The sequence below is a fragment of the Pleuronectes platessa genome, chromosome 1 (genome assembly GCF_947347685.1).
Source record: "Pleuronectes platessa chromosome 1, fPlePla1.1, whole genome shotgun sequence".
Lineage (NCBI taxonomy): Eukaryota > Metazoa > Chordata > Actinopteri > Pleuronectiformes > Pleuronectidae > Pleuronectes > Pleuronectes platessa.
The window spans coordinates 23,996,974-24,015,925 of record NC_070626.1 but is presented as its reverse complement, the minus strand read 5'-3'; the positions used below and the strand labels follow the sequence as shown (position 1 = coordinate 24,015,925).

Here is an 18,952-nt window from a genome sequence, read left to right as displayed (position 1 = left end):
TATGTGCATGTGTGTACATAACATTTCCTCTTCTCCCTGCCTCTCCAGTTTGGAGCTGTACCGGCAAGTCTCTCCTCTCCCCATGTTCGACAGTCGTCATCTGCCTCAACACTCCCACCGGGGACCCCACCCCGCGCTCCAGGACCTGGATTGCCGGCACCCCCTCCTCCACCTCCCCCGCCTCCCCTACCTGGCTGTCCTGCCCCACCTCCTCCACCTGGAGTGCCTCCTCCATTTGGTGCCCCTCCACCACCCCCTCTAGGGTTTGGCGGAGGTCTTGGCTCCCCCACCCACAATGCACTGCCTTACGGCCTCAGGGCTAAGAAGGAATTCAAGCCTGAGACTTCCATGAAGCGCCTCAACTGGTCCAAGGTAAGACACTGAAAGGTGTTTCTTATATTTGACCCCCTTCACTTTCATACTTGATGGTGACATTATACACAATAACAAATCAGAACAATTCAGTTTAAGATATCAGTGATAAATGCATCTAGAATGACCAATGAGTTGTATATTCAAAGTTTGCTGACAGGTATTTTTGGCATCTTTAATCACAGCACAACTTAGATGTGTATTTTCTAATTGGCATCTGGTAGAAGAACAGACTATATATGGAGAAATGTTTCTCAATGTTTTGCATTTTCTTCAGTGGAAAGTTTGGACCAATAAAATGAAAAACATGCCGGGTATTTAAAGTGGCCCTGTTCTCTGCTCTTAACTTTGTTCCTGATGTTCATTGGCAGCACCTGAACATTGCAGATGTTTTTTCTAAGAAGTACAAACAACAACTTCCTCTCTCTGTGCCAAACCAGGAATAATTAAAAATAACAGATGATCAGACGCTATTGTCAGAGCAGCCCCGGTGGTACCTCTACAGATGTTGTTCCCTGCAGAGCAATATTAGTTCACAACACGAGTAATCAGTTTGTGGTTTGATTAATAATTTAATGTCAGATGTGCACTGGTACAGATGTTCAGCAAACTAAACCATATGCTGGGAAATTTATGAACCTTTTAGTAGGACATGAAGTGGACCTGTCTAATGGCACAGCTGTATGAGGCCGACACATATGGTTCTGATTGGGACAAAGCTGTTCAAAAACTTCTTCAGCTTCAAGATTTCAGACTTTCAACACTTGCTTGCTGGCACAGCCAACTTGTGAGAAAGATAAAGGGCTTATAAAAGTTAGAGATCAAAAATCTACTTTTGCCCGACCGGAAGACAACCAATCAACCTAGCATTACTGGCCAACAAGTTAACTTTATATTCATTTTTTGGGAAGTATCAATACCCATTTAAAACCTTGTTAAACCAAACCCTATTCAACAAATTGTGATTTGTGAATTTAGGCTATACAATTAACATTTATTTGATTGATTTATTCCTTTCGAATTTATTGACCATTTGGATCGAATATATCTACACATTGTTGTCCTTTTCATGTATCACTATTTTATCACAAGGAACTGTGCATCTACTTAACATGAATGGGATTGTAATGGAATTTCACATATTTATTCTAGTGTCAGGTTAACAGTTGTGACATATGGACTATTTACCGTTAGTTCATGTAGAATGAACGAATTTAGTCTTTAGTATCTTTGACATATGACTCATATCTAATCAGAATGATGCATTTTATTTGTACTGACATTTCCATTTGTGGTAACTATTAAGAGTGTAATACACAACCTTGTGTTGACTAAATAAACTAAACTGTGGATGTGTGTTTTCAGATTCGTCCCCAGGAAATGTCAGAGGCCTGCTTCTGGGTGCGGGCTGATGAGATCCAGTATGCTAAACCAGAGTTACTGAGCAGAGTTGCTCTCACCTTTGGTTCCCAAAGAACAGGTCAGCCTCTCACTTTTCCTTGTTGCAGTATTTAACTTTACTCTCACAGAACTTTCAGGATATGTCCAAACACTAACACTCTTTCTCTCTATAAATTATTCTGCAAAGAATATTTCTCATCAGCATCTCATTTTTTCCACCTTATTTCTGGTATTATGGCTTAAAATACCAGTGTGGTCGAAATCAGTGTTATTTTTGTTAGTCATTTAAAAGTATGACCACATGATCAATCCATCAGTTATCTATAACAATAAACCTTTGAGCTTTTGGGGGGGGGGGGTCGACTTCCACCATGGGAGGAAGTTGGTAAAAAATGCACATAAACATCGGGAGAACACGAAAACAGAAAGGTTTAAGCCTTCTATTTGGGAGATGGTCTTGCTAGGATACTTTCTGTGAATGCATGTCATACATTTATATGGATAAATGTGAGTTTTTCTCTCTCCACTGTGCTTGCTCATTGTTAAGGTCTTGACCTTCTAAGTTGAGATGATGTTTCTGATGATACAGGGCTATACAAATAAAATTGAATAGATTTTAAATAAGCAATATTTCATGTCTGTGACAGATCAGTTAGCATTCAGCTGTCTGTGCTGAATCCGAGTCTCAGTGGGTTGTCGTGCATGTTTTAGATTTCGGTGGGCTGTTCCGACTATTCCTGGTGGTAATGCTGCACGATAAGACACCATACGCTTACATCCTTACACATTAGTATGGCTGGTAAGATCTGGAATATTCATGTACAAGGTTGTTGGAATGATTAAAGATACCGCAGGAGGTAGCATGAGATGTTATCAGTCTTGTCCTCTCCTGCGTGTGGACTATTAGTCCCTTCTATGATGATTTATTCATGTCTAGTTTTTTCTTTCTTGTCTTGTCACTGACTCAGCTAGCTTACGACAATTTGAATTATTCATCCAGGTGTTATCTACCTGTCACAACTCAATGCTACTCCTCTCAGGGCACAGGAGACACCCCCGCCACCCCCTCACGCACACCAGGGCTCCCTTGTTCTCCACCGTCAAGGTATTGAATAATGGAGGCAGATCTAAATGGCAAACAGGTAGACAGAAAGTCAAGCAGGTGTTCTCTGGAGAGGGCAAAGGAAGGATGTCCACCAGCACACAATTCTAATTCCCTGTTATGTTGCCTGCACCACCTTATTTGAGCAATCACCAAACACATTTTCCATCATTTGAGGAGGCATGCCAAAGCAGTGCACCTCTGCAGTATGGCGTCTGTCTGTTTTTGTCACTGCTCATGGATAATGCAATTTAGATTTGGTGAGAGAGGCTTAAAAAATGTGTCTAATTTCAAACCTTTCACATTGTTTAAATCTGTTTGCTTAGTTGTTTTCCTCCCGATTTCCCTCTGTCCCAGTGGAGGTTGTAGGAACAGCAGGACTCGTGGGTCGAGCTGTTGGACCCAGCTGCGGCGGCCGCTGTGTGTCAGTGAACGTACGCGTGTACCTATGCGCATGTGGGCTTGTCGTCTGATTAACACAGCCATGTAGCATCATGTTTCATCTCACTTAAGAGCAGCAGCATCTGGATCAGCATTAAACATTAAAAGGGACACAGTATGAAGCTGGATTCACTCAGTTTTTCTGATTAAATATTAATTCACGTCCCTTCAGACTTCCGTATTGTTTTGTGATGTTTGTGCTTCTCGCTGTAGAGGACGCCTGCCATCCTGTACACAAACTGCGAGTGTGGATGGGGACTGAGAACAGTTTGTTTTGAGACCGTCTCTGTATTTTTGGCAGACCTCAAGTTAATCAACTCTTTATAAAAATACAGTTCATTATTCATAGTGTTAAGAGACGGCTGGAACAAGAATTTATATTACTACTTTGGAGGAATGAAACATATTTATTTGACTAAGTCGATATTTTATTCACTTTGGTAATATCGTTTATGGCTCCTCTATTTTTCTGTTTGGCTTGGGAATGGAGTGTGGTTTTTGGCAAAGAGGTCAGTGCCACTTTAACACATCTCCTCAAATTGCGATGAATGTGTGCTTTTAGTGTTTAAGCGAGCAGGTCAGAGAGAATTTAAATTAAATAAGACCATACTGAATGATATGAGGGGATTTTTATGCTTTTCTCTCAAGCCTCTGGTTATTTGCTGTAAACTTAAACAATGGAAATTAATGGAAATGTTCAGTTATGCGCTAAACAGTAGAAGATGTCATTGTGTAACGCTAATAATGTAATGTCTTCAGTCTAATCAAGCAACTGCAGAGTAGCATGAAGCACAGGGAGTGTGACAAAAAAAGAAATGACCATCAAATTGTTTGCTTTGTGTGTTTTCGTTGATATGAAATGTCGGCATTTGCATTTCGTCATTTATTTTTTACCTAAGGATGAAGTTGTTCTCATGCTCTTTGCTTTAGAATTCACAGTATCACACACACGCACACACACACACACACACACACACACACACACACACACACACACACACACACACACACACACACACACACACACACATCACCAATGTAATTTTCTCACGATCAGTTCCTTTCATTGACTTGAGCAAAATAACCCATAATTGCTTTGCCTGGCCGGTAGCACAAAGACTTTACATGTCCAAAAGAAACTGTCAGATAAAAAAGATCAGGTAATTTTATGTTCTGACATACTGTTAACGTCAAAAATGTTTCAAAGGCAGAAAAGCGAGAGAGGCTGTCATATAATCCAGACTAAGAGCCTTTTATTTCTTTGATGGTTTTTGAGGTTCGTAGCTACTTACATACATTCTTGTTTTCTACAGCTGCATTGACCCTCAGTTCAGTGCTGTTAGCCTTGTTTAGCATTGAGGACATTGAGTTGTAAGCTGTCTTGTCATATTTTGACCAGTAGCTGGTGTGTTGACCCTCCTCGGGTGTTGTTTCCAATCGTTCTAGTAGAGTGGAGGTTGCCACTTGGCATTGGTGTTGTGTGAAGCCTCTGTCTCCCGTATGTCCTTCCAGAATTGCTCAGTCTCTCAGTGGGTCTGGATGGGCTGTGAGTCTTGGTCTGGCAGTCAAGAGCCGTCACTTATGGATGTCTTGCTGTACAACATTTCGAGCCAGGACCAGTCTGATGCTTGTCTTCTGCTCATCTATAGGTCCCACATGTTTGTAACCTAGGGCTTTCTTATAGAAGCACTTATAGAAGCAACTACTGCACCATCCAGCTGAGCAGATGTGTATGTATGTATACACATATTGTCTTCTCTCAGCTTTTATTTGTTTCAAATATGAGTGCCGTGCTCTGTGAACATAATTGGCAAATTAATGCTTAGTAGTGCAAGAAATATTTGAGCAATCTCTGGTGTGATATTTGCTAACTATTAAAATTTAAATATTTTTTTCCTACCAAGTAACAAAGAAAGGATATTTGTATGCAGCTCACATTTCACTTAAGATTCAATGAAGAACAAATTAGGTTCAGCAATACGGATTGTTTTTATTGGGGATGGCTGTAGTTACAATACTGGAATCTTTTGGACCTTTGCAACAGCTGAGTTTTCCCAAACTACCCAAGAGATGCCAGTTTATCTCAGAGACTGCAGAGGCAACTGCAACATGACTGGTGAGATTTAATATTCCAGAATTGAATTTGCTAGTTTTACCATACAATTATGTTGTAAATATAGAAAATAAATATGAATTTATATACGCCAAATTTCAAGCAGCTCGTAATTGTGGAGTCAAATGATCTTATACTTAATCAAGCATTCTTTGCTCACATATACAAATATGTGAAGGACCCAAAGTCCCTTCATGTACACAGAAACACATATGACCAAACACAAGTGGGCTTAGCATGCACGCTGCAAGCTGCAGGAGTGAATCATCTGATATAGTATAACAAGTCTAGGTAACCTGCTGCAGTAAATCAATGGTTGTGGTCAGATAGGATGGGGGTGTGCTGCAGGATGAAAATGTTGTTGATTTGCACACACACACACACACACACAAACACACACACACTTTTGACTTTGGATTAAAATGACTTTCAATGTAATAAATGTTGCCATAATAAACATAATCATATATTACCACTGCTTTCAATTTTTTTTTTTACTGATATTTGCCTAAAGCTTTTAGAACCGTAGAGGATGATTTTGACGGTCATACCACAAATACAAATTAATAATAGAGATGCTAATTGTTTTATATATTGTACTACATACTTTTATATCCATAGAACACCCCCATTTGGTAAATTAATTTCCTTTTTCAAGACTCTTGTGTAGTGTTTTACCAGTGTTTACCCATAATTGAGCCACTAATTCAAATAATCCTCAATTTATTTGTCTTTTGCTTTAACCTGAAGTATATTTGTTCCTTCCTGACATGCAGTTGATTAATGATGAAAGAGGATCTAAGTACTACATAATCAGGTCAATCATAAATTCATTTTTTTCAGCTTTTTTTGGTCGTGCAAGCATCAGGGCTCAGTTTTGGTTTGTTTCTGGTGGCCCAGTGCATTGATGCTCCTAAGAGGACGAATGCAAAAGAATTCTGGTGGTGCCTGACTTTTCCTCTTGGGCCACCATGAAATTTGTACGTCTTGTTTGCTATTGGACGCATATTAATATATAAATAAATAGCGTTGACTTTGGTCATTCACTCACCAGTTTGGCATTTCAATTCAGAGTGAGCTGTGTGCAAATGTATCGGATGGATTGCCATAAAATGTCGTTTAGATCTTATTGTTTCCTACAGAATGAATCTTTCTGAATTGGTGATGTCCTGATATTTCTTGAACCACTACCAGGTTGACATGTTTTGTGTAAATATTAAAAGTATTGAGACATTCATAGTTTCTAGACGATTTATTGTAAAAACTATTAAATGTTAAGTGGTATTTAGCACAAGTTGTAACGCTAGCATGCTATCTAAGCTGATGGCCTGTGTCGTACTCAGACAGACAACATCATCGTCAGTGTTGTCCAACTTCCAATGAGCATCTGCACGAGAACAAATAAACAAGCTTTAATTAGTTGAAACTTTATTCTGGATTTTATTTCCAACTATAGTAACCATACGTTCTTTAAATACACTGGGCAGCTCTGCCGCACAGCTGGCAATGGTCACACAGACACCTGGCCACATCATCGCTGTGGTTCCTCAGACTTTTACCTTTCAATCCACAGACACCAGTGCAGCGATGCTTTTCCTCCACACAAAAGGAAGTCTATATTTTAAGTGCTCCCTAACTGGAGGCAAAGACCGGGAGGTCAGCTCCGTCCCTGCTGTTCTTTTGTATCACTTTCTGCTTCTCCTTCCGTCTGCTCGCTTTTCCAACACAGCTGCTGTTCTGCGAAAGTGAGCGCAGGGGGAGAGCTGCTTTGTGGGAGACAAAACGGCTGCAGACTAGTGTCTGTTTGTGTTGGCAAAATAATAAAACTTCCCATCAACTTTTCAAAGCATTGGAAATAGGTGTGGAGTAAGTGTATTGTGGAAGGAATGTCAAACTCAGCCGGCCCCTGTCTATTGCTCATGTTAGACCATTTGAGGTGCGCCTTTTCAAGTAACTGGAAGGAATAGTTATAATAACATTTATTCTGAAAAGGCAATAGAGATTTTAAATTCCTGAGGAAATTGGTTGGAGTGGGTTGAACAGAACCACTAGTACCTCTATTGATGGTGCTAACATGCTTTTGCCCGATGTACCATTCAGGTTGTCTCTTAAAGCCACCTATCAAAGGATTAGATGAAGATTTAAATATTTAAGAGTTTCTTCCAACGATGATCACGTATCTACTGGTCCATCGATCGAATCATTTCCCTTTCTCGGTAGGAGCCAACCTTCCATCATATGCACACATACAGTACATCATTTCTCACCACTCTCTCTACCGTGCCCATGAGGGCCTGGTCACTTCATGTCATCGCAACTCAAGGCATGCAGTCCTATCCTCCCATAGTATACAATTGAAGATTAGATTAGTTTATTTCAAACAGATAAAATCTCATGTCATCCCTACAGCTGTTTAATGCAACATTTGTTTATTATTGCTTTTTGCATTTTTCCTCACTGACACATACAAAATGTCCACAAAACCAAAGTATTGAAAAAAATAATTCTGTCTTTTCACACAGTCACACTGTTCTGTGTCCTTATCTACTTTTATTGCCAACCAGCTGATTCAGGGGGTGACACATGTTTATAGGGTTGTGATTTTTAAACAGGGGTGGTCCCCTCCAGCTGTTTTCCTGGAGGGCAAGTGCTTATTATTCATTTCACAACAGTAAAAGTATTTGCTGTTATGCGAATTTAGTTTGGTATTTCTGAGTTGTGTGGTTATGAATTTTCTTGCACGTTGTGTAACACGCTGTGTACAGCCCCAGGCCTGAGGTTCTTCACCCCTGCTGAAACATCTCACGTGGAGCATATTGTTCAAATGCTTCAGAGCTCCTTATGTGTTTTTTTCACGATGTTCTCCATCGTCAGTTTGTGAAGCATTACCTTTTCTCCCATAATTATTCTTTGTAGTGCTGTTAGGAATTGATCGTGTGAGGGAAAATAAATATAACATTTTGTTTCTATTCACCATTTAGGAAACACTGATCCCAAAGTGATCCTTGTAGTCTGTGTATAAAACCGTGCACATGTTGGGCTACAATCGAGCGGGAAATGTTCTCCATATTTTTTCAGAACGTTTAAGAAAAAAGGAGATTATCTGCACACCTACAAACTCTTACTGGATTATATTTGTTGTGATGTTTCGAGCACGAGGCTCTTGCAGTGGCTGTCTTATTACTGCAGATGCACATTATGAATCCAGTATCCTTGTTCCGTGCTGTGTTACCCTGCTGCATGTCCTCCCTCCTCGCTGCCCTGACTAGCAGCGCTCCCTTCATTGTTGCAGAGGCAACGCCAAGTTTATCAATGAACATAAACATGAATACAGCAGGTTTTTATGAAGATCAGTTCGACGTGTTGGTGATTAGAAAAGAGCAGAGGAGCAGCAAAGACTGACCTCAGAAAAGTGCAGAATCACCATCTTAGATAGTATCTGGTAACAAATAACTGTTTCACAACAGTTTCAAAACAGCTATACAAAATAAATAAAATATGTTTTACCTTAATCAGCTTGATTAATAGAATTTTTATTTCAAACAAATCATGATTTTTACATTCATAATTTATTGGCAATCCCTCTATTTACACAATGGGTGTATTGGAAAAAGTGTCAGGAACCAACTTTTTGCTCCATGCTTCTCACACCTGCAAACATACAGTATGACCTTCTCACACATCTGCTCTGTGCGCCATATTCTTGGAGCACTGATTATATAGTTTGGGAAAAGAGGAGGTGCAGGTTGAATATGAACAGTGGATGGGGTTAACTAAAGTTAATCGTCAGATCCATGAGTCAGGGGTTATCTCATTGTGATTATTAATCACAGATTATAAATTAAGCATAGCTAATGAGGGTAGACTGTCTGCCTGTGAACTCTGAGCTTTAATCTGTTCCCTTGACATCTGAGGGCTTTAATTGCCGTCTTTGTGGTTTCTGTCTCATATGATGAGTGTGGAGAGAGAGAGGAGTCCTTCTCACAGCCGCATCAGGGAACTTCAAAAGCCAGAAGAACCGAGAAAGTGCTATAAGCTGCAGCACTATTGTAATCCATTGTAACACATCCCATTCTGTCCTGATGCAGTGAGTAGCAGTTAAGTCACTGCAAAAATCAGCATTTGTATGCATGATGTCTCTCATGGATTCAATTTCACAAACTGGACTCGTGTTCCGTTTTATCAAATTATATATCTTTTTTTACTTTCTCAGACAAACACAATTGAGAACGTACAGTCTCAGACCCTCAATGTAAACTTTCATATCCTCTTTAACACATCACAAGTGAAATTCACATGCCTTTTTCAGTCCCTGCTGTGAGTGTGGGCCAGAACACATTCATGTATATTTAAATACGTGAGAGACAGGATTTGGCAAGTCAGTGGGTTCTCAAGTGCTATGATTGAAGAAAATCTGTAAAATGTCTTATTATGAGAGAATAAAGACACGAGACGTGCGATAGAGTTTCAAGACACTCATCATTTCATTTCCTTGGTGACACATCATTGCCCGACCATCAACACTTTCCGTGATCGATATCTTGATTTTTTGTCGTTCTTGGTGATTACAAAAAAAATGTTACCCTGCTCTGTTTCCAGTTTTGACAAGTCCATTACTTTGAAGAAATATGGACTCAAGTGTAATTATCCAAGTTCATAACAATGACACATTTTTTCAGTTAATGAATGCAGAATCTCTCTCTCTCTTTCTCTCTCTCACTCTATGGACTGCAACATCACTTTAAATTCAGTGCAATGCTTTCTTTTGTCTCTGCTGCCAATAAAATGTCTGAAATAATGCTTTCTTCAAAGATGACTAACAAGCTTTTCTTCTTTTCTCTTGTTTGCCCTTGTCTCCCTTTCTCTCTTTCTCCTCTTGCTTTTTTTCTTTATACTTATGATTGCAACTTCTGCTCGGCTGCATGATTTGCCTTCGTGTTTTCTCTGGAACAGAAACCAAAGGTTAGTATGTTTTTTGTGTTTCATTTATCTGGCTTTCGCCGATTCGTTGCTTCTCTTTTCAAACTCTAGCACCAGTATTCACTGTTTTTACACCTGTTCCAGAGATAATAACGTTGGTTGTTGTGAGATTATAACCTGAAGATGAGTCTGTTGGAGCTGGTAAGGAAAGATCACTCATCGGCAATATATGAACAGAATACTTTTCTGAGCTGTGTTTCTTTAACATAAAACCTGTTTGAATTCTAACATTTCATAGTTTTCAATCTTCCAATATCTCTCCCTGAGTGAACCTTACAAATATACAGTCAGCGCTGTCTTCCTAAATCTTTCTCAACTTTCTAAACATGAAAGCATATTATAACATAATTTAAGGGAATATTATAGACGGCAAATGCCCATTACACCAGGGACCAGTTTGAAATCCCCCCAAAAAACCTCATTCATCTTTGGTAAAAGCTTGAAGGGAAAAGCTCGTGCACAGGAACATGTATCCTCAACCTGACCCTGCTGTAATATCAGACTGGTTTTTGACCACAAAGCCCATTGCCTCAGTTGACTTTTCTCTATACTTTCTGTTGCCGTGCAGTCAGTGTGATTACATCCCATGTCGCATTGTTTCAAACTTGAAGAACCTTTTATCCCATTAGCTGTGAACTTAAACAGGAATATTAGATGTTTACATGAGACAGTGGTGTTCAAAGTTTTAATATTTCTTTGATATCTGACCGTAAATTGCCTCCTCTGCTTTTAACGATCGGCGTGCGGTCTGTGTTGAGCGCAGTTCAAATTTGACTGCATAAGTGATTAAGTTGGTGGCCTTGCTGTAAGCTCTCAGAAATATCATTAATAACTTTGATTTGCTTCCCTGCTGCTAAATCGTCTGTAGGCTTATTGGTTTTTCAAAGGTTTTATTCCATGACCTAGCAGCAAAAGCTACAAGGTTAGTTATGAATTGATTATTCTGACTGTTCCGTATTTTCAGAATTTGACATATTTAGACATAATCAGAGTTATTTTTCAATCACAACACGCAACATTGAATTTGAAGTGTTAAAGTGTTGTATTCACACTATAATATCATTGTTTGCTACATCATACGACTGATTATATCTCTTGAAACCCATAAAGTTTTAATCAGTAACATTTAAAAACACAAGGGAGAGAAATAGACACTGCTTCTTTTTACCTGGCCTCTTCTCTTAGTGGAATGGAATGGGGGGGGGGGGGGGGGGGGGGGATTAGAGAGGCACAAACAAGCAAATGTAGTGAGTGGACGCCCGGAGACAATGCTGACGGCTCGCAGAACTTTACACAGTTTCTGTGATTTTACAGATAGCCTCTGGAGAAGTGCTTTGAGATCATCAGTGTCAATAGATGGAGATAAAACGTGTGCAGCCGGGCCTTCCTGTGGGTGTACACACAAAGAGAGGGTGAAAATCACAGCAAGTCTCATAGACATAGGCAGGTGGGAATTGAGGGATACGTGGAGGCTGTCTTCCCTTTTCACTGTAACACTCTGGGTCTCATCTCGTCTTTTGTATTTATTCAGCTCCAGCAGCAGTGAGATTACTTCTTAAGTTTCACATTAAGGGACACCAGTGAAACAAACCCGTCGAGTGCAGCCACTCTGCTTCTCTGCCTCTTTGTTCAAGATTCCTCCGGATCATAAGGAAATGATGCCGCTTTCTGTAAAATGGGATGGAGCCGATCAATGAGGCTGCTTCAGTTACATGATGAGCTTCGTCAGATCTGGATACGAGTTATGATGAATTTATTAGTGTTTGAGTTTTAATTGAGCTTTATTTTTGTTCGAACTAAAGCTCGTAAAATATACTGTTTAATGAAATCATTAACGTATAGCAGGTTGCTGTTGGAGAGTTTTGGATATTGAATAACAGGACAATTCGATTTAATAGTTCACGGTGTCGGTCTGGCATCATCACATGCATCGAGCTCATGTTGTCGAGCATACTGCCATCTTTATCGACCCCTGTTTCTCATACCACATCTTGACTGGACTAATATATACGTTCATTTCTATTTTAAACAAGAGCACCTCAGTTCTCATATGGAATTGATCCTCTGCACAGCACTTCTTTCTCCCTCTCTTTGTCCAAGGTTTCATGAAGAATAAAGTATTAAAGAATACAACCGCCGTTCCCTGACACGTAAAAATGCTTTTAGTCCAGCCAAGAATTTCTTAGTTATTCAGACTAAAATCACAGCTCCATATTTGCCTTAAGTGGCTTCACAACTTTCCCAAACTTCTTCCATCTATAAACAGTTTTCCTTTGTTTGCCTTTCTGTCATGCCTTATAGACTTTGATAGAGTACAGAATAAATCCTGACACAGTATAAAATATAACTTTTTAAGGACTAACTGGTGAGAAAGGGTTTTTTTTTCACAAGAGGCTGCGAATTCGCTTATCATCCTTATATGTTACTGTATGGTTGTTAACACACTGGCATTCATGTTTGACGCAGAGGAATCTTAATTGACGTCTGGAGTAAGCCACACATATTTCCATTTTGCTCTGTTTATAGGGGAGGGTAGAGAGTTAGATCCTTCGCCATAGTGCTGGGAAAATGAGCAACAACATGAAGAGAGTTGCCCTTTTCGGCTAATAAATAACATCCAATTAGACGAAACCCTCAGAGATCTCAAAATCAGTTTGCCATTCCTCCCCAGGATACAGGCATCTGCTAATAACCCACCTCAGCCACCCAGATACAACACTGCAAGGGTGTTGCAGAATGCAAGTGTTAAAAATTAAGACATTAGCAACTCAGTTCTAACTTGTGTTTTAAATGTTTCTGTGATTAGGAGTGTTGATTTATTATTCAAGCAGAGATGTTTAAGGGGGGGATGTGAGCCCATTTTTCGGAAGTGTGATCTAAATAAAAAGAAAGACGTCTCATTCAATATGTGGGTTTTTATACATGTTTGCACAAGTGCAATCAGCAATTCTCCAAAAGACAAAAGCCAAAGTCTGCATGCATATGTGTTAAATGTTATGTGTTATGAATATTTATATACATCACTAAGCAATTAGAATGTTAGGATAATAACTCTCATGCAGTTTGAAAATGAAAGTCAAACACAGTGATGGAGCAAAACTCAATTAACCCCTATTGATTAAAAGCATTTAATTTACTTTATCATTTCCACCTCCGTAATATTCAGAATAATAATTGACTAATAAACATAATAAAATCTCTTAAAGTTTTGAAGGAGTGCTGCCATGGTAACTTAACTAATACTGGAATTTGGATACGGGTGCTAGAAATAATGTCTCTCAACAGAGACACATGTTTACACATTTTTTCAAACGGATACTGTAAAGAGGGAGCCTGCTCAACCAGATGAGCTTGTACAGTTATGCCAAGTTTCAGCCTCCGAACTCCATTCTTTTTTACACTCTAATACCACCGGCTCCCCCGGGCGACCCATGTATGAAATCAGGTTCACTGGAGATCCGTCCCTTTGTTGTAAACGTCTTCTCTGCTCTCTCTCTTCATTTCACGTTTGAACCCTGTCCTGTCATTTAAGATTTTACGCCACCAAAACATATGAGAAATAAGGAAACTGTAAATACAATGACTCGGACAAATCATGACCGAGATATGTGTGCACAGAAAGCCCCTCAGTGGGAAACCTAGAGCAGTAAAGAAACCTCCTTTAACCTGGGTGAAGGTATAGATAAAAAGATACAGATATAGCCGGTGAAGAGGTTTCTCATTTCAAAGTTTCTTTGTTTCCCTGACATTTTTTGGCCAGTTATTAAATTCATACATTTTCTATATGAAGGGATATTTTATTAGTTTCATCTATGTAAATATTTTGATTTGATGAGCTGATTACTATTAATCAGCGCTGGTGTGTTCCTCACCGCTGTCGTGACACTTTTTTTTATAATGTGGAGGTTAATAGCTTATTAAAATTAGTTTTACTAATGTATTTTGAGGTTGATAAGCAATAAATGACTGTCCATTTGTTCTGAACAGGTGTTCCTTAGCACAGAAAACCATTATTAAGCTTGTGAAAAATAAACATGGTGGATTGCTGTAGTTTGGCATTAAGGCTCCGAAAACAACGAGTTAAATTTTAATGAATAGCTCGTCAGAAATGAGGGCATCGGTATTCCAAACTTGATTAAGCTGCTTCACAAGCAAGTGTCCCCTTTTTCATGTCTCCTGCCATAGCTTTAAAGCTGTGCTCTCAGTGGAGGTCAGGCTCTCCAGATCAATGTAGCCTGTTAAGGAGAAAGTTGAGGAAAGACAAGCTCTCTCCCCACTGCTGACATGCTGTAAGAGATAATTAGACAGCCCATTTCCATATGATTATAATGGCCTGGGAAGGAAGCGTGTTTGTGTGGGTTTTTGTCAGTTTGCACAAGCACATTCGGGCGACCGCTTGATGGGAACGGCGGCCGTGCGTGGGCGGGGTTAAGCTCGTATGGGTGGTTGAGTGGTTTACGAGTGCACATGATCAAGGCAGGTCTCCTCCGTGCAGGTAACGAGCACGGCCGCAGCTCGTGGCTTTTTGTGACTCTTCAAACTCAGACCGCTGTGACACACAAAACACGTCGCGATCACATAATCCTGCACTTCCAATCTGTCAGTCATCACTGCAATAACCCTCAGACCACCTCTAAATTGAAGCTGCTTAACATAGCCATGTACTGACTGGTAATTACTCTCATGTGCGAGGTGGGCGTATTTCTTAGAGCAGCGGCAGCTTTTGTGGACTGTAGTGCAGAGAACTTGGGAGACTTTCGAATTACAATGAGACAAAAGAAGACGAGGCGGCTGGTGGACACCTTCATAGAGGAATTATGAAGAGATTGAGGACTGGTGGAGGTGGGGATGAAAGAGCAGTGTAGTAGGAAGTGTATTTATTGAAATGAAATGCCTGAAAGAGGGTAAAAAGTCGAGTGAGGCATATTTATGGGAGTAACAGTCACATGTTGTTTTATTTAATTTTGATCTATACTTTGAGTTGTCTTGAGCTCAAGATTTAATTTATCTAATAAGAACACTCAGCCCCATTAGGGTACGAATGAAATATAATGTATAGGTTTCCTTGTGTGTACAATTTTTTACTAAGTTTGTGTTGAACCACTTTGTAGTGTCTCAGCATAGCTACAGGATCTCCATCTCATGCTGTCTAGTGTTTAGTATTGCTCGCCACTCGTGCACATCTGTTCACGTCAGATGAACTTTCTCTCCTGCGTGTGTGTCTCCAGCGCCTGCTCTCGCTCTCGCTCGCCCTCCTCCTCTCTCCTCTTCTCCCCGCACTCCTCTAATGCTTTTTTTGCGGTGACATTTTGAAGAACGCCATTAGTCCCATAATGACTTTTCATGTGGCTGCAGAAAATTTGGGCCAATACGAAGGATCTCATCACACACATGATCATTAAAGGCTCTCGTCATTGTTGCTGAAAGGGAGGCTCTGCTCACATAATGCACAGTGCAGTCTGTTTTTCACATTTGAGACTGTATGTGAACAAAGTACAATTATAAAAAAATAAGAGCTGGCAACAAAGCAATTACCTGGACATGTAATGGTGTCTTGAAATGCTTTAAAATGTCACATATCGCTTGTTTGCCACAAAGACACACTGCCTCTTAGCTTAATTTTTTCTTTTTTGTGTGGTTAACATCCCTCTGTTTGTCGGCTTTCTTTCTCTCCCCTTTTGTCCCCCCCCCCTCTTCTGCCTCAGTTTCTCAAGGATCAGCACCTCAATTTATTCCCAATTTGTGTTTTTATGTTCTCATATCACCAAAGTAATGGGCTTGCTCGTTAAAAACACATTTGCTTGTGCAACTTTATATTTCTGCAGCAATTTTTCATCCACACATGTACATTTGTGTATGTAGGGCAGGGGGAAGTGGTGAGGGGCTGGATGTAGACATGTTTGCAACAGCGTGGGGAGGAGAGACAAAAACAACAACAGCGAACTGGCAAATGAATGATTTAGGTTGTCATCAATCCAGGGAATGACTTGGGGAATGTTGGGGTGGGCTTAACAGTTGCTCAGATAGGACTGGTGCTGTCACATAGTGAAATGAAATGGAGATAATAATGCCTCATACCTGATATGACAGAATAGCCAGAAAATACTCATTTTGGTAGACACACGCACACAAACACACTAAGAGGCCATTTGTAGGTCTTCAAGAGGCCTTTAGAGGGCACTACTCCACTGAGAATAGAGGTGTTAGTAAAATCCATCCACACAGGCTGGTACACACTTATTAACAAAGCCTTCTAAATAATTAGAATTTTTTTTGAAGTAGCATCATTAATTTGAGTCCAGATTTGTGAATTAATTTAAAAGATACATATTTACATACACTACAGAGAGCATGCGAGTCTCTTTGTGGAGCGTCGGCCGTCTCGAAGACACTGAAGCTCACACAGGGGCGATTTTAGTGGTTTGTTCTTTCTTAAGAAATAATCTTGGTATAGCAGGAATAGAGGAGGAGAGGAGAGGAGAGAAAAGCTTAATGAAGTCTATTAATTTGCTGCTATCCGAATGAAAGTCTCCGACTAATTATGGCCCTGGGTCATCTAGTCTGGATCACAGGGAGAGGTGGCCCTGCATGGTTCACTTTGATTAGCTCACTCACAACACAGCACCTCACTTCATTACTCTGATCTCCCTCCCTCTCCCTCCCTCCCTCCCTCCCTCCCTCTCTCTCTCTGTCTCTCTTGCTCTCTCTTCCTCTCTCCCTCTCGCTTTCTCACTTGTACTCGCACATCCACAACTCCTGATCAGGGGAGTTGTCCGTGTGCAAACAGGCCGGTCGAGCTGTCATGTCAGCGTTAGTCAGGACGCCGGAGCGTTCGCGTCGACGGGGCAGGTGTGGGTCGTCAACACAGCTACTGGACGCACTGGGTGTCTCCGGTGTGTTCTGTCAGGCCGACTCAAGTTCAGGACTTAGCTGGATCAGAACCATACAGTGAGTCAACAGTCAGAAACCACACGGCTGGTTTGACTGTTCATCTCCCCTCTGTTGACTGTAGAGTTGACAGATGTGTCGAAACGCTGGATTTTTTCACTTGCTCCAGACAACCCCCCTCCTGTGCATCAGATGTCTCATAGTGGATTTTGCTTCAGGCAATTGTGTGTGTGTGTGTGTGTGCCTGCGTGTGTGTGTGTAGGTGCGTGCGTGCTTGATACATGTATGTGTGTGGGGCTTTGCTCATTGAATTGCGGGGGGGCCAAAAAATTATCCCTGTTACAGAAACTCCCCTAATAGCAGTGATTTAAACGTTACCTGCATGACTGCCTTGATAGGCTGTTGGAAGCAACACAGTGATTTAATTACCCTTTGAAGACGGCTGCCCTCTCAACTTTCCCCCCCGCTATGTGCCTGTGTATCTGCTTTCTCAGGGGGAGATGATCGTATCACTGTACCGCTCCATAAATAATGAAGCCTCATCAAGAGAAAAGTCAACTCGGGGGTGTGATATCTCCTCAGGAAATAAGATAGTTGGACAAATATTGGATAAAATGATGCACTGGCACACAAACACACACACAGTCTGTCTCCTGCCGGTCTCCCTCACACTGCTGTCAGCTCCTTATTCCACTTGATGTCTCTTAGATTATCTCTTAGATGAAGATTAGTATATCTTTTTCCCATTTTACGTAAGTGTTTTTTTTTTAAACACTGATCTTGTAGGACCAGGAGACCTCCAGAGGTTAAACCTTATTCCTGAGGTCCCGGTAAGGTTAAGGTTGGTGCTAAGATGTGAATGTTGGTTACCTTATGTTAAGGTGTGTGTTTGTGCATGTGTGTGTGAGTTTGGTGTGTGAGAGAAAAAAGGGGTGGTTCCAGAAAGGCATTTTCTCTGGATAGAAGTCCATCCCCATAAGACAAAGTGCTGGAGTGAGTGTAGAGGGCAGGGAAGATGAGGAGGAAGGAGGACATTTGTGTGTATGTGTGTGTGTGTGTGTGTGTGTATGTGTATTTGAGGTGCTACTTGCTCGTCTCTGAGGCCTGCCTGTCATGTACAGCATCAGTCATGCTCTTTCACAGCAGTTTTATTTCATCCACCATTCCCTTTAGTGCTTTGATGGCACAATTCACTGATACTGCCTTGTGGGAAGTGCAACTGTTTGGGTAGCATGTGTGCACGCAGTGTTACACATTGACACATTTTTGTCTAGTGCCTTTAAGCTGTGGCAGAGATTGGAACAAAGACCGTCAGTAGAGTTATTAAAAGTGAGGAGTATATAAAGTGTTTAAAAATTCCATCTCCGAATCTTTTTCCATCCCTTTTTTCTTTTCTCCCAAAAAGAATACAACTTTTCTTTTCTTGTTTATCCAACATTTCTTTTTAATCCAAGAAATGACAGGAACACAAATTGGCTCATTTATTAGTTATTTTGTGCAGAGTACAGGACACATTTCCCCTAAAATGATACTACACTTGGGGGGAGAGAACAATGTACAGTTCTTCTTTTCTTTGTCTTCTGTTCTCTCCATCTTTTTTGTCCACACTCTCGCCATCAAGTTGACACTTATCACAGGCGTCCATTAAGAGGCCT

General features: G+C 40.6%; 1 protein-coding gene across 2 annotated transcripts in view; it reads left to right on the top strand.

Moving 5' to 3' along the window:
• Window positions 1-18,952, top strand: part of LOC128444067 (protein diaphanous homolog 3) — a 144,640-nt gene that overhangs the window by 36,692 nt on the left and 88,996 nt on the right. For both annotated transcript variants that reach the window (XM_053426375.1, XM_053426367.1), the window contains 2 exons: window positions 49-372; window positions 1,738-1,852. In XM_053426375.1, coding sequence (XP_053282350.1) covers window positions 49-372; window positions 1,738-1,852 — 439 coding nt within the window. The remainder of the gene's footprint in view (window positions 1-48; window positions 373-1,737; window positions 1,853-18,952) is intronic.